Source organism: Gekko japonicus, unplaced genomic scaffold (assembly GCF_001447785.1).
Source record: "Gekko japonicus isolate JY-2015 unplaced genomic scaffold, Gekko_japonicus_V1.1 scaffold1374, whole genome shotgun sequence".
Lineage (NCBI taxonomy): Eukaryota > Metazoa > Chordata > Lepidosauria > Squamata > Gekkonidae > Gekko > Gekko japonicus.
The window spans coordinates 5,030-27,350 of record NW_015164711.1 but is presented as its reverse complement, the minus strand read 5'-3'; the positions used below and the strand labels follow the sequence as shown (position 1 = coordinate 27,350).

Genomic DNA, 22,321 nt, shown 5'->3' with positions numbered 1-22,321 from the left:
GGTCTTTCTGAAAGGCCGTGTTCTGTCCAGGTAGAACAGCAAAGCTCTCTTGACGTCTAGGGAGTGAAGACGATGTTCCTCATCGCTCTGAGGCATTGGGAAGAACACAGGGAGAACAATGTTCGCTCGGAGATGGAACTTCTAAACTACCTTGGGCAGAAAGGAGACATCTGAAGCCAAGGTAACACCATCATTATGAAACATCAGGTACGGAGAGTCACACCTGAACGCTGACAATTCACTCACCCTCCTGGCCGAGGTAATCGCTACCAGGAAGGCAGTCTTCCAGGAGAGGAGTTGTAAGTTACAGATAGCCATGGGCTCAAAAGGTCTGCCTATCAACTTGGTAAGTACCAGGGGGAGATCCCAAGCCAGCAAAGGGCCCCGGGACGGGGGAAACAAGTGCCCTTTCAAGAACTGCTTGGTCCTTGGGTGTGAGAAAACAGAATGTCTGTCCACCTCAGGGTGATTAGCTGAGATGGCTGCCAAGTACACCCGCAACGAAGAAAAACTGAGGCCCAAATTCAAACATGATAACAAAAACCCAAACACTGTAACTAGATCAGTGGGGGGAGGGGGTAGCCCCAACAGATGTAGGTAAGACAGGAAGGTCTTCCACTTCCCAGCATAAGAAGCTCTAGTAGAAGGCTTACGACAATTAGAGAGCACGTAGTCTATTCGGTCTCTCACTGCTGCCAAAGAATCCTCCATGCCTTCAGTTTCAGATGTGGCAAGTCGTGATGTAGCACCTGCCTGTCCTCTGCCAGAAGGAGATCTGGCGCTGATGGAAAATGGACGAAGGAGCCCTTGGAGATGTGCAGGAGAGTGGGGAACCAGTGCTGTCTGGGCCACCATGGGGTTATGAGGATGCAACATGGTCTTTCCCGTAATACTTTGGCTACCACCTTGGTGAGTAGGGGAAAGGGTGGGAAAAGGAACAGGTATCTGTGAGTCCACAGATAAAGGAGATTGTCCCCGAGAGAGAGCGGATCTCCTCCTGCTCTGGAGCAAAACAGGCAACACTTCTTGTTTTCACGCATCGCATATGCATCGACATCTGGATGGCCCCACTTTTGGAAAATTGGGGATAGATATGACCAATTGATCTCCCACTCATGCCATGACGCACCTCCTCTGCTTAGGAAGTCCGCCTGCACATTGAGGGCCGCTACTAGAAATGTGCCCCATGACTGGCACTCGTCCCAAATTTCCGTGGCTAGCCGACAGAGGCTTCTGGACACCGTCCCACCCTGACGGTTGAGATAACAGAGTGCCGTGGTGTTGTCTGTAAGAACCTCAACTACCTGGTGGGTCACTAGGTGGCGGAAGGATCTTAGCACGTACTGAATGGCTAGTAACTCCAGAAAGTTGATGTGGTGGTGTGTCACTCGAGGGTCCCACTGTGCCCCCACACACAGGCCTTGAAGATGCACTCCCCAGCCCAAGAGAAATATGTCCGTGGTCAGGGTGACTACCAGGTCCAGACGGTGGAATGGAGCTCCCTCCAGTAGATTCTACCTGTCTTCCCACCAAAGGAGAGAGGTTAGAACATGTCCCGGAAGAGTGAAGCGTAGGGACTGAGGTTGGTACTGGGGGTGGTATTTTTTAATACACCAAAGTTGGAGTGGTCTCATTCAAAGTCTGGCAAAGACCAGGACCAACACAGTTGCAGCCATGAGCCCTAGCAAGCGTTGTATCTGCTTAGCTGAAGCCATCCGTTGTTTTCTGAGTATGCCAATGAGGGCGACTATGTCCTCTGCCCTTTAGGGGGGAAGGAAAGCCCTGCAGAGTGTCGAGTCTAGGCTTTCATCGATGAATTGCACAGGAGTGGAGGGGGTGAGCATCAACTTCTTTAGATTTACCCGCAATCCCAGGGTTGATAGGGTGTTAGGGTTAAGGTAATGTGTTCAAGCAAGGTTGTCTTGGTCTCCGCAATCAACAACCAATCATCGATGTACGAGAAAGTTTGTATGCCTTGCAGCCGAAGATGAGCCACAATAACCACCATTACCCGGAGGGGAGGGCTTTGTACTGGAAGTGGTTGTTGCCAACCACAAAACGGAGGAACATCCTGTGTGATGGATGGATAGACACATGGAAATAAGCATCCTGCAAGTCCAGGGTTACCATCCAGACTCCCCTCTCTAAAAGGGGAAGGATAGACTGTAGAGTTGTCATGCAAACTTTTTTGTAAACAATGTACTGGTTCAGGTTTCTGAGATCCATGATAGGGTGGAGGCCTCTCGTCTTTCTTCGGAACAGTAAAGTAACGAGAATGGAAACTTAGGCATTATTGCAGCACTGGAACCAGTTCTATAGCATCCTTGTGAAGGAGGTTTTTCATCTCATCCAGAAGTGGAGGTGACGATGAAGTGAGTATGAAGTGTGAGCTGTTGGGAACTTGCACGAACTCTATAAGGTATCCACCCGGATCACTGAGAGGACCCACCAATCTGATGTTATTCAGTGTTAAGCAGGCTCAAAAAATGATAATCACAGTCACAGAACAGACCGAAAACATAAAAAACGGTGAAATAACTGCGCGAGAAAAAATTTAAATAACAATCACAAAATTCTATACAAAAATGTGTACAAAAAATCTGCACATATAAATGCACATAGGTAGCTGAAAATGGTGAAATTGACGATGATCTCCGGAATGTTCTACCATTTCGATACTATTCTTCTTCTGAATGTGGATGAAAGCATACAGCGACTCTTGGTCTGTTATTTCAACAGGTACATATCAACAATTTCATTAATTTTCACCGATGTATCATAATATAGTTGCAAGAGATTCTCTGAAAGGACGTTCCTAGGGCGATGTGCTTGTATAATGCGGGTAGGAAGATGAGGTAATGGATCAGAGTCAAAGGCTCTGTTTGGAGTTCTTCTGGGGCTTGGCCCTAGGTTGTGATGCTGCTGTGAATTTGGTCTTGTTCCCATAGGGACAGGAAGAACTGCCAGGAGACCTCTGCCATTGTGGTTCGGGAGAGGATTAAATGAAGGTTTGCGAGACCACAATTTATTCCAGGACTTTCCTTTAGATTGCTTCGAAGTCATCGTGACTCCCAGATTGTGAGATGTTTTAAGACTTTTGTCAAGGTCCTGGAGGACGGAATCAGACAATAGAGCTGAAGAGCCCATCACCCTCAAAGGGAAGATCTTCAACGATTGATTTAGTGTCCTGCTGCAAGGCTGTGGTACGTAGCCAGGCATGGCGTCGTAAAGCAACAGCAGAAGTGAGGGTCTTAGATGCCACGTCTCAACTGTGCTTGGCCGCATTAAGCTGGTGCTTAGCCACTAGGATATCTTCCTTTTGTATGCGTCTAGCTTGGCGGTTGTAGTCCTTAGGGAGGGCTGCAAGGAATTCCGACATTTGTTCCCAAAGAGCATACTGGTATTTACTTTACTTACTTACTTACTTATTGGGATTTCTACCCCGCCCTCCCCGCAAAGCGGGCTCAGGGCGGCTCACAAGGGGCAACGCCCATATAAAACAAGGTAAAAACAATTAAAACATTAATAACAATTCATCACAACAACAATAATACTCAGTTGAACGCAAGATGGTCCCCGGATGTATGCCATGATGGTAAACAGACAGTTCTCCGGAGATGACGTTGACCTATAGCCGATCCCAAGCAAGTAAGTCCGGTGGTATCAGTCACGCAAAAATTGTGGCAGATCTTCCCGGGCCATCCTTAGCCCCGTTACAGGCCCTGCAGAACTGCATAAGGTCCCGCAGGGCCCTGATCTCCTCCGGGAGCTCATTCTACCAGGTAGGGGCCGCCACCGAAAAGGACCTGGCCCTAGTCGTGGTGAGCCTTGCCTCCCAGGGGCCTGGAACGACCAGGCGATGTTGTGCCCCGGACCGAAGTACTCTTGGGGGTGTATGTGGGGAAAGGCAGTCCCTCAGGTAAGTCGGACCCTGGCCATATAGGGCTTTAAAGGTAAGTACCAGCACTTTGAAGCGGATTCGGTATGCTATTGGCAGCCAGTGCAGCGCTTTCAGTCCAGGCTGGATGTGCCCCCACTTGGGGAGACCCATCATCAGCCTGGCCGCCGCATTCTGCACTAGCTGCAGCTTCCGGATCTGCACCAAAGGCAGCCCCATGTAGAGAGTGTTACAGTAGTCTAACCTCGAGGTGACTGTCACATGGATCATTGCAGCCAGGTCATCATGGCTGAGGAAGGGAACCAACTGCCGAATCAGATGATAGAATGCCGATCTGGCAGTGGCTGCCTCCTGGGCCTCCATAGTTAAGGAGGGATCCAGGAGCACTCCCAAACTCCTAACCTCCAAAGCTGGCACCAACGGTGCCCCATCGAAGGTTGGGAGAGGGAGCCCCAAACCCGGTCCGCTCCGACTCAGGCACAGGACCTCCGTCTTAGCTGGGTTTAGTTTCAGCCGGCTCAGTCGGAGCCACCCAGCCACATCAGCCTATGCAGGCCATGTAATTAGAGGCTTTGGTGCCCCGTGCTCCTGCAGAATAAAATTTCCTGCCAAAACAGTCCAGCTTCCTGCCTTCTTTGTCAGATGGGGTGGAGTGGCTGCATTTTCCCTTTGATGAGGAGGTGATGATCACCGAATCAGGTTTAGGATGAATGAACAAAAATTCAGCTCCCATTTCCTGCACTTTATACATATAGTCCATCCTTCTGTTGGAGATGGGAACAGAGGCAAGGTGTGCCCAAGGGGCTTTAGCCGTTTGTAAAAGGTCAGATTTTATGGGTAGGGTGATCTCAATCGATGTGTCCATTTGGACGATGTCAAAGACGAAGTCAGTAACAACGGGTACAGATTGGATAGTTGGAAGTGCCAGTGTGTTGGCCATCCTTTTAACAAAGTCCCCATAAGACTTAACGTCCTCCAACGGAGAGATAGGAAGATCGTCCTCCACCTACTGGGGAGGGGACTGTTCAGGTTGAACAGAAACATCCTCATCACCAGAATGGTAACCCTCAGAGGAGTCAGAGTGCTCTGAAGGGTCAGAGAACAGTGCCGGGTGAATCGGTGTTGATTGCATCTTGTCTTTGGAATGTGTCGGTATCGATGGTGCAGGTTTGCGCAGCTTGTTCATCGGTACCGAAAGTTGCAGTTTCATGAACTCTGGTGTCAGAGGAACTTCTCAATACCGAGACAGCCTGGATGATGTAGACTGTTGGTCCCAATCTATGGGCGGTCACGGAAGAAGCCAGGGCATGCCACCAGGGAATGGGTATGCCCCATACAAGTATTGCCACTGGCATCAGTCCCAGGAGGGAGGTTGGAACTGTCCGGGTGATCGATCCAATCATCAGAGTCCTGCTGGGGCGGGTGGGTCCTATCCACTCCCTGGTCCGAGTGTAGACTCTGAAGACTCAGAGACCGGGAGATTTGCGTCAGGTCCATATCATGCTCAGAGTCCGTGAGCTGGATGGGACATAAGGAGGGTGAAGAAGGTGCACCCTGTAGCTGCCCACGGCCTGAGGAGTCAAGTGAAGCAGATGCATCTGTATTCACCCCCGCCATCCGGCATTGGGGTGTCAGAGTCTTGGCAGAAGAGACCTTCTTATGCTTCTTGTGCTTGACAGGCCGATCGTCCTTGCCCACCCGGGTTTTTTTCACGGGTGTATGGGCTGAGGACTGTGAAGCCGGGATCGGGCGTTTCAGCACCGAGCGATTGGCATCAGGTGGGCTCAGTGTCGGAGACGGTTCAGGCATCGACCCCAATGCCGGGGTCGACATAGAGGCGTGTCCCGATGTCTCCTGCGATGATGCCATAGGTGAAAGAGCCCGTTCAAGTAGCGCCACATGAAGTCTAGCCGCCCGATTCTTCCTCGTTTGCCAGGAGAATTTGGCACAGTGGATGCAGGAGTCAACTCAGTGCGATTCCCCAAGGCACAATAAACAAAGGGCGTGTCTGTCGGGGGGGGGGGATCTTACTGCCACACTTCCAGCACCGCCGAAAGAAACCCCACCGTTTGGCCATAGCCTGGAAAAGAGGGGGGTACAAAAAAGTCTACCGAAGCAGACAGCAAAGAAAGAAATTCCTAACTAACTAACTAAACTACAACTAAAAACTACAAATTTTAGAAAGGGAGAGAAGGAGGCCAAAGCCAAAGTCCTTTTTACCGACCAAGGCGTAGAAGGTCCTACTAGTACGGCAGTCAGAAGAGAACTGGCGGGATAGTCGTGCCCCTCCCCTAGTCATGTGCACTGAGCCCAGCATGTGACAGGGGAGCGGGCGTGAAAATCCCTTTAGCTTTCTACAATACCGATCGGGGTCGGCGCAGGCGTACTATATCCCAGGGTATGATGCACAGAGACCACGAAGAAGATTTTCTGTTCTAAAACCTGATCTGAAACCAAACTGAAAATGGGTCTAGTAGCTCTTTGGATCTTGGCAGAGGATCACTGTGAGCTTTATTCATTGTTTGAAAAATGCTCTGAAACTTTTAGATACTAGGAGATGGACTGATGGATAGTTTTGACACAAGTGATCAACAGAGAGGAAAGAATATAGAGGGAGGCAAGAATAAGGGCAAACATGACATGCAGCCTTGAAAGAAAAGGATGATGGAGGACCAGATATAAGGAAGAGGTGAAGCTGAAAGAAGTTGGGGTGGTGTTGTTGTTGTTTTAAAAAGATCCAAGTGTTCCCTTATTTTTAAAGGACTTGTGCTTTGCATGGCTGGGTCACATCTCCATACTGCTGTCAAGGATAGGACTTGCACTGCAGTGTCACCAAGGATACAGATGGACATCCAAAGTGAAACTGCAGCTGTTGAGGAAGATGAATGCAATGATAATGGTGACCTCACTAACCGTAATTAGCAAGCAGAATGTAAAATGCAGGGTTCACAATCCCATTTCCTGCAAGAGTGGGCACACTGCCTTTTTAACATATGCAAATTTGGGAGTGCTTTGTTGTTCACTCAGCTTAGTAATGTGGATATACAGAAATCCAGCCTCTTGCCCCAGACATTTTACTATATCAGCTCTAACTTTGATAGTACATGAAATGGCTTCTACTTTTTAATTAATAGTAGAATTTCTAAGATTCTGTACTAAGGTTATCCACTTATTTACAACTCCAGGCAGTAGACTCAATTGCTCTTGTTCTCCCATTTTAATGAACACCCAAACAAAAGTTGGCTCCTGGGGCCAAACCGGAAAGGGGGGGGGGGAGAAACTAGAGGAGGAGGAAGAGGAGGAGGAGGAGGAGAAAGCTGCAGCAGCAAAAAGGGATGACCCTTCCCAATGAAACGCGCACACATATGCCACATTCCAAACCCACTTCTCTTTCTTTCTCCGCCCTCACTGCTTACCTAGTGGGACTTCTGCTCCCGTTTGGTCCCTTCACCTACTGGTGGAAATGCTGCCTATTTCGCGCTTTTTTAAAAGGAGGAGGGAGGGTATGATGCCGGATGAGGTGCGCCACCAGGAGGAGAGGGAGAGCAACGTGGCAAGGGGAAGATGGGGGCCTTGAAGAAGATGAAGAAGAAGAGAGGAGGAGATTGGATTTACACCCCCGCCCTTTGCTCAGAGCAGCTTACAAACTCCTTTCCCTCTCCCCCCCACAACAGACACCCTGTGAGGTAGTTGGGAGGTTGAGAGAGCTCTTTCAAGAACTGCTCTTTCAAGGACAGTTCTTGTCAGAACTATGGCTGGCCCAAAGTCATCATCCAGCTGCAAGTGGAGGAGTGGGGAATCAAACCCGGTTCTCCAAGATTAGAGTCCGCGCACTTAACTACTACACCAAACTGGCCAGTGAGGCCCTCCCCAAGCCCTGGTCTGCCCTGCAGCACCCCTGGGTGGGCGGCAGCAGCTGCCCGGCTGCACTCCCTTCCTCGAGCCAGGGCAGCCTGGAGAGAGCAAGCCAGGGCAGTCGATGCTCCACCACCACTGTCTCATTCAACTGCATCTGGCCTCCAACTTCCCAGCAGCCACGGAAGCCACACAGACTTTTAAGTACCTTCTGGGCTTCCAGAAAGAATTCCAAGACGCGCTGAAGCTGAGGCTTCCTTTTAACCCCCTCCTGTGCTCCCAGATGCTCCCAGAAAACCCAAAGCACCCAAGCAGTGCCCCAGGCCACTTAGCTGCACATCCACTCACTTTGGGAAGACTGGGGTGAGGGCATTGCAAATGCGATGGGGGACACCAGCGTCCAGCCCCAATGCCCCACTGCTGGCTATGTCCCTGATTGCGTTAAACCTTTAAGATCAGTTGAGATGTTCACCAGCTTACTCTGCTTCCAGGAGATGTTTAGGTTTGGTCTTTGGTGAGTCTTCAGAGGAAGAGAATTCCAAAGCTATGGGGCAGACACCAAGAATCCCTGTACCTCATAGCTTTGGAATTCTCTTCCTCTGAAGACTCACTAAAGACCAAACCTGAACCAAGCCTAGAAGCAGAGAGATGTTTTTATTCAAACAGATTCTTGGTATGGAGTTGGCTATAAGCAACATCATCTCCAAAAACAACAACGAAAAGACAAAGATGCTTCATGTACAAGCTGCCCAAACAAAGTAGATCTGCTTTCTAAAAAACCCCAAAAACTTATTTCTGCTTTTGTCAGCGAAATCTGCCAAGAGAAACAAGCTCTGTGTCATGCAGTCACTGTTTAATTTTAGCACTGCAAAGAATTTGCATACATGGTTTCTCCTCCGCATTTAAAAAGTAGAAGATGTGAGAATTAATCTAGCCACACAGAACTGGAAAGGTTTCCTCTACCTGCCCGCCCGGTGCATAAAACCAGAACTTGAACATGAGTGGGAAAGAGGATTATCCCCTCATACATTATGAGAGATAAATAGCTTTGGCAGTACTGTTCTCAGCTTTTGGGGAAACCAATAATCAATTTCTTCTAAATGAGAACATAAAACAATACAAATTAGTGGATAAGAATAAGTAGTCACATTGGAGTTCCTTGTAGCAAAGAACAGCCATGATTGTTTTTCAGAGAGGAAACTGCCAAAAGGAGAGAAGCAGATGGCTAGATCATACTACATACCATACAAAGACACTTTCTCTTACTAGCGCAAAATATTAATTAGTCAGTCCACACAGTATTACAGGGAATGGCAACAGTGATAATTAATAAAAGGACATAATGTTATCTTCTGGATTCTATCAAGTAAAACAAAGAGCAGCCATGCCAACAGCTTGGACCCCAAATAATCAAGCATAAGTGGAATTCTCTTCTGTGCATGTACAGGGATGGGGGAAATCAGTGATCCAACCCCATCACCACCACTGACAGCCCTTCACATTACCCAGAAAGTTGCTCTGGAAAACCCCTTCAGGACGGGTTTCTTGGAACACAGGGAAAGAAGAGAGGAAAACCCAGAGAACGGGCTTGCGAAACCAATATGCAAACCTCAAAATGGTTTTCCTTAGTAAGGCACAGCAATTTGGAGCACTTCAACGAATAACTCCTAACACCTTTTTGAGGCTTATCCCTTTTTTGTGATACAAAAAATGAAAACATGAACCTGTCTTATACTGAGTCAGATCATTGGTCTAATCAAGGTCAGTATTGTCTGCAGTGACTGGCAAAAGGCTCTTTGGGGTAACAGGGTTACACTTACCTGTAACTGTTGTTCATTGTACGGATGTGCAAAAAAAAAAAAAAAAAATTGGCCCATTTGGATTTGGCCGAATTGGGCCAAATGTGATCCGGCCATCCGACTGACCTCCGAATACCACTTTTGGCAATGCAAGCTGATTGGGGTGGCATTCCGCTGGTCGAACCATATTCAGCTCAATTATACCCTATGGGGACTGTCCCCATAGGGTATAATAATCCCCCCCTTGAAGGGAAGGTTCCCTATCACTGAAGGGAGCGTGCCACCTCTGCGGCATGACTCGAGTTTTAAAGTTTAAATCCCCCCCCCCAAGTCATGGCGCATAGCCAGCACACTGCCTTCATTGAAGGGAAGGCAATTTGCCTTCCCTTCAGTGAAGGGAGCCCGCTGCCCCCCAAGGTAGCCTCCCTGTGCCTTCCCCAGCCCGCCTGCAAAAGCGGGCGAGCCGGGGAAGGCCCAGTAAGGTGCGAAGAGGCACTGAAATGCCTCTCTGTGCCTTCCCCGGCCTGCCTGCCCAAGTGGGTAGGCCGTGGAAGGCCCTGCAAGGAGCGGGAGGCATTTAAATGCCTCCCCCTGCCTTCCCCTCACCCAGCAAAGGGATTCCCCGAATGGATGCCAAATATATGGCATCCATTCGGGGAATCCCCATTCGGCCAGCCAAATCAGATTAGAGAATCTGATTCGACTTTTGGCGGGCCGGCCAAATAAGCATTATTCAGGGGGGGTTTCCATTTGTCCGAACCGAAAGCACATTCCTAGTTCATTGAGTGGTCACCTGCGCGTAACATGTGGGTTCCGGAGCACATGCAGGTGTACTGTGGAGAGATTTCGAAGCTCCAAAACTCTAGAGGGAAATTGGGTGTGCCGAAAGCAGAAGACCCAAACGCTGCAAATTTCCTCACACAGAGCTTCGAAGGGAAGAACCTTTCTACAAAGTGGCAGAGACAGAACTGATGGAAGAGTGCTCGGCCCCCTGCTTTTACACTGGAAAGGCAGGAAAGCATTGTGGAGGAGGGGGAAGGAGCACCCTACAGAACTCTTGAGCTTCAAAATATCTCTGTGGCACGCCTGCATAGTAACTCATGTGGGACTGCACAGGTACCACGATGATGGGCACCTATTAATCTAATCCGTTTGCCTGGAGATGCCAGGGATTGAACACGGGACCTTCTGCATGCAAAGCAGATGTTCTACCCCTGAGCCCCAGTCCCTCCATAGCAGAAAAGGCCCTGTTCTACTTTCGGTTCAAGCCACTAAAGACTGAGGCCTGATTTAAAATGTGGCTGCAGGAAAACAAAACTGTACCTATCAATGAATTGTGCTACGCCAGTTTTCCCCTCTTTCCAAGACAGTTTCTTACCAATATTTCACTAAATTATATATTACTCTTGAATTTTAAATGGTGCACTCCCAGCTAGAATATTGGGCTAGGATCTAGGAGACCCAGGTTCAGATCTCCATCCTGCCATGAAAGCTTGCTGGGTGACCTTGGGCCAGTTCCTTTTTCTCAGCCACACTCACTCTCAGGGTTGTTGCGAAAATAAAATGGGGGAGACAGAAATTATGTAAGCCCCTTTGGGTCCTCATTGGGAAGAAAAACAAAGTGTAAATGAAGTAAACAAATGAAATTAAAGCTACTAAACTGCTTTGGCAAGACCTGACTTATCTAGAAGGAGAGGGATGGAGGATTACCTTTGCTAGTTCATCAATGAAACACACGTGTGTCACAGGATCTCTTTTCTTGGACAATACCTTCTGCAGGTGCTGTACCTGAAAAATGAACAGATGTTTGAAACTTGATTTATTTTTCAAAAACTAGACTGTAATGGAAACAGATGTTTAAATAACCAAATACCTGTCCACAAGCTGAACAGATCTGATCCATTAATTTTTCCATGTTTGTCCACAGAGCTGCTCTAAAGGCTGCCGTGTTTCCTGGTGTTGGCATAGCTGCTCGCCCAGGGCCACCTAAAGGGTTTTAAAGAACAATTTGCATAAAAGCTGAACACACAAACAAAATCATGTTAAGCAGCAACACCTAGAATCACTAGACATAAGGTCACTTTAGACATAAGATGCAGATATACAAGAGCCAGTGCTCCTATAGGTAGGTACAAAGCAGCAACAGAAAAACAGGTTGCTTACCTGTAACTGGTGATCTTCGAGTGGTCATCTGTGCATTCACATCCATGGGATACAGTGTGCCTGCGCTGGATCAATTGGTATTGTAGCAAGCTCTAACGAACGCTTATCTTCTGGAAGGTTTGCCAAGAGCTCGGAGAGCCTCTCCCACAAAGTGTATTGGTATCTACTCATACATGCTAAGTAATAGGTGGTCTTCACCGCTAGCGCTCCAGTAGAGTAGAAACGTTGTCCAAATGCATCTAGCTTTCTGCTCTCCCTGTCTGAAAGGGCAGAATGGGTTCTCTTTGACTTGGATGAGGAAGTAACAACCATTGAATTTGGTTGAGGATGGGTGAATAAGAATTCCACTCCTGTTTCTTGTACTCTATACATATGGTCCATGCGACATGTGGACACTGGAGCCAATGAATGTTTATCCCATGGAGCTTTAGCTGCCTGTAACAGGACCGTGGACATGGGTAGTGCTATAGCCGTCGATGTATCTAGTTGTACCACATTAAAAACGGCATCTGTAATCTGTGGTTCTGGTTGTACGACTGAAAGGCCAAGGGAGTGGGCCATTCTTTTCATGAGGTCTCCGTAGGAAGTTAAGTTTTCAGATGGAGTATAGGTTGGTCATCAGCTACTGCCTGGTTCGGAGAAGGCTGGTCAGAATCCTCATCCGCAGAGTCAAAGGAATCGGCCTCTGGTAATTGTACCGGAGTGGTTTTGATCTGACTGGTTGGATCTGTTGACGGTGGGATAGGGGGACTGGGAGGACGATACTGATCCGGTCAAGGAGATGGATGATCCGGAGGACAGGAAAGAGATGCTGAGGGCCTCGATCTATGGGGTGACCGTGATCTGTGAGCAGAGTAACAATCCCAATCAGAGTAACCTACTGGAGTCAACCACGGCATGGATGCAGGTGGATAAGCCCCATAGAGATAACGTAGTTGGCGGTGATCCCAGGAAATAGCAGGAGGTGGGGGGGGCAGGAAGACTCGTGGGGATCTACTCCTAGAGCGGGAGCGTCTGGGAGACAGTGTAGCATCTCATCTCTGTGAGCGGCCCCTATTAGCCCGATCATCAATATCGAAAGGCCGATCCTCAGCAAACAGATGGGGAGGATGACGTTGAGTGTTTGGAGGGATCTGTCGATGCCAACCTGGGTCGATATCGGCATGGAACTCCGAGACTGTCTATGTCAATGACTGTCTATGTCAATGACTGAGCAGAGGGAGAGCGATCCGTGCCCAGGGGTCGACTGAGGATCTCGACATTATCGATGTCGGAGAAAGGACGCATATCGACCAGCGTGTTGTGGTCTAGCTGGTGTATTGGAGAGTCTATCAGCTGGATGGTCGGTATCAGTGGAGCGACTGGAGCCTCCGATGCCGATACTGTCGTTGGAGAGGGGGCACCTTAGGGGCTTTACCCAGTGCAGGACCCACGACTTTTCCAGACTTCGCCGCCTTTAGGGCTTTAGAGGAACCCTTTTTGGAAGACTTGTGCTCTTTACCCAATTTCTCCTTCTTTTTCACGGGAGTGGACGCCGAAGACTGTGCCGTTGGTGCCGGACGCTTCGATGTTGGATGAAGACTTCGATACCGAAGCCATCGATGTCGATGGTCTTACCAGTACTTCTGGATCCATGACGGAAGCGGGATTTAGCACCGATTCCAGTAACACCACCCGGAGACGCGTCACTCGGTTCTTCCTGGTTTGATTTGAAAACTTGGTGCAGTGTCGACAGGACTCTGGTCGGTGCGTCTCACCAAGACAAAAAATGCAAAGGGTGTGGCTGTCAGGTGGCGCGAGCTTACTGCCGCACCCCTTACAACGTTTGAAAAAGCCCCACTTCTTCTCATAAAATAAACGAGATGGAGAAGAAAAAGTGGTGGTGGGGGGCCTGAAGGCCAAACTGAGGTAAGACGAAAAACTTTCCCCTCAAACTAAACAAGTTTTTTTTAAAGAAAACAATAAATAAAGGTAAAAGTGGAAAACTAAGAGAAAAACTGAAGAGAAATCCGAAGAGCCTCTGAGGAAAATAGCTACCAATCTGACCGACAAAAGGAAGGTGCTTCCAGCGCAGCGGAAAGAAAGGAACTGGTGGGATGTCCTCACCCACCCCCTGGGCATGCATGGTGGGGTTCCTGCGCATGCCTGAGGTCTGGGCGCGAAAATCTGTTAGAGCTTGCTACAATACCGATCGATCCAGCGCAGGTGCACTGTATCCCATGTGTGTGAAGCACAGAGACCATGCCGAAGATCCTTGTTTTTGTGAAGTTCTATCTCTGCCCTGCCATGAAGCTCACGGAGTTGTCTTCTGCAAATCACTACCTACTGTCCCCTGCTCATCTCCCAGGGATAACAGAGTATCTCTCATATATACCATCCTGAGCTCCTTGGAGGGAGAGTACAATACAAGTAGTTAGACCAGAGATTATTAACAGTTCCTCCATTCAGGCTAGTGTGCACTGTTTCTGCTGGGTCTCTCTCAGTGGCCAATCATGCTTTATGGAACTAGTTTCTGCAGGACACGAGGAAGGTGCCACCCCTTGCAGAGACTCTGAAGATTCTGTGAGGCAGAGCTTTTCCAACGTGCTTTCAATGACTTGGGAGTACCGGTCAGTTCTGACAACTGCATAAATGGCATGATCTCTTCTTGTTATGCTTATTGTATTTTTGAGAAATTAAATTTAATGACAGAAGTCACTTTGAGCTTTTCTGACTTGGAGAAAAAGCAGGACATATGCATATTAAATAAAACAGACAAGTGTAATAAATTGCTTATCCAAGGTAAGACAAGGAGCATACCCAAAGATTAAGAAACATGGATTTAAATGGGGGTTAAGGAACTATAATGCATCCTGATATACTAGTCAACGTGAGAGGCGCCATTCAACAAGTGAAGCAGATGCTCAAAATAATACTGGCACTTTCTAAAATCTCTGATTCTAAATATCATCATTTACTATCTCATGTTTCAAGCTTTAAAAGGACTTCTCAGACATTCTACCAACAATCTCTACAAGACTCCTATACAGTATCCGAGCATTATTATTGCAGAGTAGACTCTACAATTATTGTAAACTCCTCCAGCAGTGGGTTGGAATCTGGGGTTGTAGCACCTCTCAGTGTCTCCCTTTTCTCCTCCTTTTTTCTTGGCCTGGTGTCAGCTAATGCTGCCATGGGTTGGAATGTTCAGTCAAAAGGATGTGCTCGCTCGCCTCCCCCACTCCTTTTCATATGCTTGTGCTTATCTTGCAGGTGTCCTTGAGGCTAGAGGTGCTTCTTCCCCGAGCTTCCCGCTGGGAACCTAACGGCTGGGTATTAACTTAATAATGCCTGCTTATTGGCTTTGTAGTATCAGGGGGTCCCTTTTGAAGGGGGTATATCTCAAACACCCCGCACCTCTCCCGCCATTCGCGACACAAGAGTTCATGGTGTCTCAAGTACTTTCTCTCTCAATAAACTGAATCTTCTGAAGACCTGGTGTTGAGCGTGATTGATTGGGAATCCTGACACCTGGGTTTAAGCCTCAGACAGGGAGAGGAGGGGGTTCTAGTTCACCCTGGGGTCTCTCTGTCTCCCTCAGCCAGCTTGCAGGAGCAGTCTGGCACTCCCCCTGGCTCTGCCTTGGCTGGCCTCACAAAGGACTGTGAGCGGACACTGGGCTCCACCAATGACCTTTCTTCAGGGACAGGCCCACCGTGAGTTAAGGGAATCTAGGCCAATGTCTTCCATAGCTGAGCCCTCCATTCCTTTTCTCTGCCCTGCTCACTCATGAGGTTTTAAGAGGTTGCTCTTCTGGCCTGTTCAGGTCCCAGGAGGCCCAAGCCCTAATTGGGCTGCCTACTTCAGTGGTGTCTACTACCAGAATCTCCTCCAACTTGCCTGCAAGTCCCTCTGAAGCAGGTGAGTGTAGGGGTGGGGTCACCACCCCCAGACATAAAGTCTAAGAGAATAAATACCTAGGCCAGTGCTATTCAGTCTATGGCATGTGGAGAGTCGCATTCACAATTACCACCAACCAAGAGAGCCACTATGAAGAAATGCACTATTTCTTTGGAGGTATGAACTGAGTAAAATCTTCACCTTGAGTTTTGAAGTTTTTTTCTCTCTCTCGGTTGGCAGAGAACCAGCAGGAAGAGGGAAATCAATTCAATTGCTTTCCAGCCTCACCTCAGCCACCCTTTTAGAAATACTAATATGTCTAGCAAGGGACAACAGGATGGTCAAGCTTCCCCCTCCCCCAGCTAGACAGATGATACCTAGCAGAGAACAGAGTTGGAGGAATTAAGTGCTTAACACTTCAGGAAAAAAATTCCTGGTGACTTCTTTGACCTGGCCTGGCCAGGCAAGTGGGAGGAGAAAGAGAGATGATAAAACTCTTGGGAACTCTTATGTGCTGATTCCATCAAGGCAGACAGAACTCATACCTGAGGGCTGTGGGAGGAGGCCATTGCCATGTGCTAGTTCGCACATCCAAGGACAGGCTTCAAGGCAACGAAAACCCTGTATAACATCTGTAACTTTCTAAGCTAAGGAGCCTGCCTTATATTTATCTGCTAGGGCATGTATACAGAGAGGGACAGAGGAACTGAATTTTACCCTTTTCTTCCCAAACTCTTGCAGGATCCGGCGCTGTGCTGAGGGTATGCTAGTGGACATTTTCTTTTTAATAAATACTTTATAACTTTGACGCTGGTAGTGGTTCTTTGTACCACATAGACCTCCACTGTCTTGGCCATGTTAATTTAAAAGGAGAGCGGGGGGTGGGGGTGGCAGTCAGTTGGCAAGTGGCTATTCCTCCAGGAGCGCATAAGGCAGTAAGCTGTTCCCACAGTAACCAGGTGCTGGATAGCAGGAGACACTGAGGCCAGGCCTCTCTGTGGGCAATTCCTACAAAGGCCTGGTGGCGGTGGCAGATGAACAGAAAGAGAAAAAAGCCCCTCCAGGTGGTAAGAAAACCAGGTGGGAAAACCTGGAGCACAGGTGCCTTGGAGGGCACAGTGGAATAGGGCCTGTAGGTCACAGCAGGACTGTTTCACCACAACCACGTTTAGTTCCATCCCTGGCATGAGGCCTGCACCTCAGAGAGGTTTTCAGTTTACTTTCCTATGGCAGTGGCTGTTTCAAGGTGGAAACCATCTGCCAAACAAGCCCCATCAGCAAAAGCCTTGACCACTTTCCTGAAGCATTAAGGAACTATGCTTAAAACAGCCACAAGTGGCATTGTGAAGAACCACATGTAGCTCCTGAGCAATGAGTATCATTGAAGTAGGCTAACGTCTTCCAGTGAGTTCATGGCAGAGGACAGAAATTACATAATTCACCGATTCATACTGTTTTAGTTACTATCTTATGTCAGTTGCTGCCACAAATTGAAATCTGGATAAAAGAGAGTAGAACACTGCAACATGGAGCTCAACATGTTGCAGCTAAGAATGGCTTGGCATTGGGCTAACTTCATTGACCTTAATGCAATGTTTCCACACCACAGATTGTAGGGTCACCACACCAAAAGAAAACAGTTTATCTAACATGCAGAATTGTGTTATATTTCCTTTGTGGAGATATTATGTTATATTACCAGGCGGCGTTTTAATACAGATTATTTAAAAAACAACAGTACCTCGAACCACTGCTTGTGAAGGCTGAGTCAAAACTTTAATATCCAAGGCATTGTTGATGTTCTCCTCCAAGGATGCACAATATCCATCCACAACATTCGTAATTGTGTCCTTTAAGGTTCCCAAATTATAGAAAACTTGAAGAGCAGTTCCGACTTGAGTAGGATTCTAAGAGGGGACAGAGAAGACCAGATACTAGAAAGCGTCTGTATGTTTTTGCTATGAATCAATTCAGTCCTCAGTCCTGATTTTCTAGCCCTCCTTCATTTGGTTTATAGGGCTACCAACCAATGCTCCCTCTAAGCTGTGGAGTCTTGTGAGCAAAACTTCTATTTTGTGAGGTACTGGCATCAAAGTTGTGGGTGAGCGATTTGGCTACTGCATAAATTAGTTTGCCATCCTTTCTGAGCCAAGACAAAAATGCATGAGCCGGAGGCTAAAAAACTGTGAGCTAGCTCACACTAACTCAGCTTAGAGGGAACACTGCTGCCAACCAGTGAAAAAATTGGGTCTATCGATCATATTTTTCAACAATAGGTTGATTCATCCAACACATATATAAATATTTTATTTTATCCTGTACAGTTGCTATGGCTTTTTTTGCTAATGCAATAAATATTATTATTTAAAAAAACCACATATATAAATATATGTGAATATTACAAAAACCTCAATATGTGCCTTTTTTTGAAGGACATGTGTGACTCTCTTATAATGCAGTAAATAAAAGGTATGATCCTTTGTTGTCAAAAGACCAGCTTTAATTTTTATAGTAAATGTGGTCAAGCTATTCACATTCTCAGAGGAACAGAACCATATTTAATACTGTACGTTAAATTCCCCATACAAACAGTACATGAGATGCAGATATAAACAAGCTTCAATCGGAACATTACTGACCAAATATGCATGTGGATTGATTAAAATTGGACTCAAGCTATCAACCAAACAAAGCTTTGGTTTAATTAATCAACTAAGTGAATCGACTAAATCTTTAGCTGATCAATCTGTCAATTAAAAGCATGCAGCCCTAAAACTTAATATTATTTTCCTGTGCAAGCAAACAGTAAGAGAAAAGCAGAGTCCAACAGGAAACAGAAATAACAATTCCTATTGATCTATTCATGTTAACGTATCTCAAAAGCAAGTAGAAATAATAACTGTGAGGATAACCTGCCGGGGGGGGAACCCCGCGGGGGGGGGGGGGTGTCTCACAGCAGACTCCAACTCTCAGCAGACTCCAACTCAACAGGGAACCTCCCACAAACCTTCCTCAGGAGGAGGAAGAGTTCCTGTTTCCCCAGAAGTAACAACATACAACATTTCAGTCTGAAGCAACCCCACCAACTGTCCAAGTCTGTTCCACTTTCCTAGAAAACCTCATTAGAAAAGGTATATAATTAGGGTTGCCAAATCTAAAAATCCTACCGGCGGGGGAGCGTCCTGCTGCTCCGGGAGCTGGTTGGGAATGTGCGCACACGCACGCCGCCGGAGCGTCACCGGAAGTGACGTCACACGCTGGGCGGGGCCACGCCATTTGAAGGGGAAACAAAGAGCTTTGTTTTCCCCTCAAATGGCGTGGCCCCGCCCCCACTTCCAGTGACGCGCACGCCGGGGAGGGGTTTTCCCCGGGCCCCGATTCCCCGGCGTCGGGGAACGGAGCCTCTGGGGCGGGGGATTTCCGCCCTACCAGGGGAGTTGGGAGCCCTATATATAATACAACTTAAAGTCATTCAGCAGTGCCACAGAACAAAGCGTGAAGCCACATCACTGTCCTTTCAAATACCATGCTGCCTCACTTGAGCAGAAGAGGACTGACAGTCCTCAAGTTTGACTGGGGACAGAAGGGTTTATTTGCAGCTTCTCAGTCCCTGATGTCCTTAGGAACTATTTTAGGTGTCATATTACTCTGGTCTGGTCTTCCCAGCTATCTGCAACTATTCACAGTGTCGTCGTTCCCCCCCCCCCCCGCCCTTGACTAGCACTCCAAGGTTCCGTCTAAGCTCCACAGTGTTGTGAGCAGAAATTCTACCTCATCAGCAAAAAAAGCTAGTAGCATTAAAGTTGTGAGTGAGTCTACATTTGACTATTGTGTAAATGAATTTTTTAAAAGATTACTTCCATAACCTTGTAAAAGTCTCACCATAAATTCTTTTAAATTATATTTAAACTACATTTTAAAGAATAATTTAAACATTATAAGAGAAAACAGAATCAAGTCAAATCTCATCCACTCCTTTCTACTATATTGTTAGACTTGTCCTCCGGAGAACAGGTCTACCCACCCCAGTCAAATATATTGGTAGACCTGGCCTCCAGAGAACAGGTCTACCTGCCCCTTTCCACTATATTGGTAGACCTGGCCTCTGGAGAACAGGTCTACCTGCCCTAGTCCACTATACTGGGAGACCTGGCCTCAGACAGTCACCCTGTGCTGAACCTTAGAAAACATACCAGCACTGGGGGTGGGGAACTCTTGCAGTCTACCTTTTTTTTTAGTGAAATATGACAACCAGCATTACAGATCAAGCATAACAGAGGGGAACAGTAAAAAAGAGCAGGAGTTCAGTAGCACCTTAAATACTAACAAAATATGTGACAGGGTATGAACTTTCATGAGTCACTGCTCAAATCTTCAGAACAATCACTGTCAGAATCCTGCCTAACCTAAAAACAGGAAGTTGCTTAAATGTTATTAAGCTGCCCAAACTACTTATTTATTCAAATATTTATATCCCACTTTTCCCTGTGAGTCAAGGCAGCTTACAAATCATACTGAAAAGCATAATAGGGGTGTGCAAAAAAATCTCCCCCTCCCAGCTCCATTGGACTATGGGGACCATTATAGTCAATGGGCCCCTCAGACTATAATGTTGAATCAATCTGGGGGTATCTGGGGATCGGGAGGGCTGTTTTTGAGGTAGAGTCACCACATTTTCAGAATAGCTGCTGGTTCCTTTCCTCAAAAGCTTCCCCAAGTTTAAAAACAATTGGACACGGGAGTCCAATTCTATGGGTCCCAGAAAGAGGTGCCCCCATCCTCCATTCTTTCCAATGAGTTGAAGCAGTATCTCTGGGCTGAAGCAGAAATTCCCAGAGCTGCCTGTTAAAATGTTGTGCGCCAGCGCCCCCTAGTGCAGCTTAAAGGGAACTATGTTGCTGACCATAACAATATTACTTTAAAAGGAACATGCATTTTATTTCAGTAGAAGTTCATCAATTAATAAGAATCAGTAGAAGTCCATCAATTAATTGTTAGTAGAACACTTTTCATGCTGACTATCTGGTGAATTTGTTTATAGATAAAGCCAGAACAACATATAGGTGCTAAGGCTCCTTCCTGTACTGGTTTTTGAACCTGTAACTCACAGCTGATAGAAAGAAAAGTCTGTCATTTCTGTGGCAGAATTTTCCAACTGTGAAAAAAGAAATTTAGCAACAGCTCCAGTATAGACCCTGTGTTCACAGTTGCCCCAAAATAAGCAGATTTAACTTTCTGTGACATTTTAGCACTAATCATGAGATTCTTAACTGCAACAAGTGAAACCAGGCAGATACTGATTCAACCAATAAATTATGTATGGTATGAACTGGTTGGAATAATCAGATTATATCAGAGAAAATTAAACAAAAAGGACAAAGGTTAGTAGTGGATGTATTTAGTTAAGACGTCCAAAATATGTAATTTAAAATTACATATCAAGTGGGGTTTTTTTGGCCTTTCCTAAACTGCTACGCTACTGGGGAGCATTAACTGAGGTTGCTTTGTGAAAGAATAGAGTTTGAGGGTGAGTGGGTGCTTGTAGCATTCTGGACAGTGGTGTTTTTGTCTGGGTTTGTTTGGGTCTTTTTTCTGGTCTGTTGCTCATTCAGCAAGGTCTGTTTGCCTGAGGCTGATTGTAGGCCCCACCCTCTGCTAGTGCTGCTGGGAGGCAGGGGCTGTGGGCCTCTAAGCTGTAAGGCTTCTCCTAGGCAATGGCGCGAGTCAAAGGGCAAGAGTCAAAGGGCTCTTGGCCTGTGGCTCTTAGCCTGGGGATCAGCCCTGAGGACCATGCATCACTCTAGATACTATTAAACCACTAACCAGTTATGAAGATAGAAATCCAACAGGGAAGCATGGGATATCCAGTGTTTAGCAGAGAGTCCTACATGTAAAATTATCTATCCACCGGGAGGAAATCGTGGGTGTGTGCTCAATGCATGGAGCTCGTGGCTCTCAGGGAGAAGGTTTGTTTCCTTAAGGCTGGGGTTGCAAGCTTGGAAAGGCTGAAGCAGGGAGAAAGGTTTGGGGAAGAGACCCTCAAGGACTTACCAGAACAGTCCCATTCTTTGAACGAGATATCCTTCTTTGGGCAATGGACCAATATCCTCTCGTACTGAGGAGTATCTGCTAGTGGGTGATCATTAGGAATATTGAGCGTGGGGTCTGTGACAGGCATTTTGACCACATGGTGACTTGCCTTCCTTTTACTATTGTTTGTCATCTATCTTTAGTTATTTTAAGAATTTCATCAGTCATCCGTCAAGTTTTTTTATTTCTTTTTGGCTACAGGAATAGTCTTTGCACATTCTTCCTTGATAACATCTCTGGTTTCAACCCACAGTTCTTCCGGTTCCTGTTCACTTAAACTTAGTAAAGCAAAAAAAGGTTTCTGGTACATGTATCAATGATGGAGCAAAGAAAAACACAAGAAAATTTACTTCCACTGAAACTGTTATTTATCCACACTACATCAGAATAAGAATCAACAAAGATAAGCATCTGCTTTAGACCCCTGAACAGGATGGAACAAAATGATTCAATAATGAAAAATAAGCATGTTTCGAGAGATCTATGTGGATGAGTTCCTGCTGTGCAAAAGCAACACATGTGTTAACACTTTAAAGTATGTTTTTGATAAATAACTACCTAGACAGTATCAAACTACGAAATATCCGTCCATTAAAAGAGCTAGGACTATTCTTTTACTCATATTAGTACTAGACTG

At 46.8% G+C, this 22,321-nt stretch overlaps 1 protein-coding gene across 1 annotated transcript in view; it reads right to left on the bottom strand.

The window, feature by feature from the left end:
- Positions 1 to 21,772, bottom strand: part of COG5 (component of oligomeric golgi complex 5) — a 97,323-nt gene extending 75,551 nt beyond the window's left edge. Inside the window, exons 1-5 of the mRNA XM_015409544.1 lie at positions 21,646 to 21,772; positions 20,703 to 20,749; positions 17,336 to 17,501; positions 11,426 to 11,538; positions 11,263 to 11,340 (exon numbers count right to left, since the gene is read on the bottom strand). Of these exons, the coding sequence (XP_015265030.1) occupies positions 11,263 to 11,340; positions 11,426 to 11,538; positions 17,336 to 17,501; positions 20,703 to 20,749; positions 21,646 to 21,772 (531 nt within the window). The remainder of the gene's footprint in view (positions 1 to 11,262; positions 11,341 to 11,425; positions 11,539 to 17,335; positions 17,502 to 20,702; positions 20,750 to 21,645) is intronic.
- Between the last annotated feature and the right edge of the window lie 549 nt (positions 21,773 to 22,321).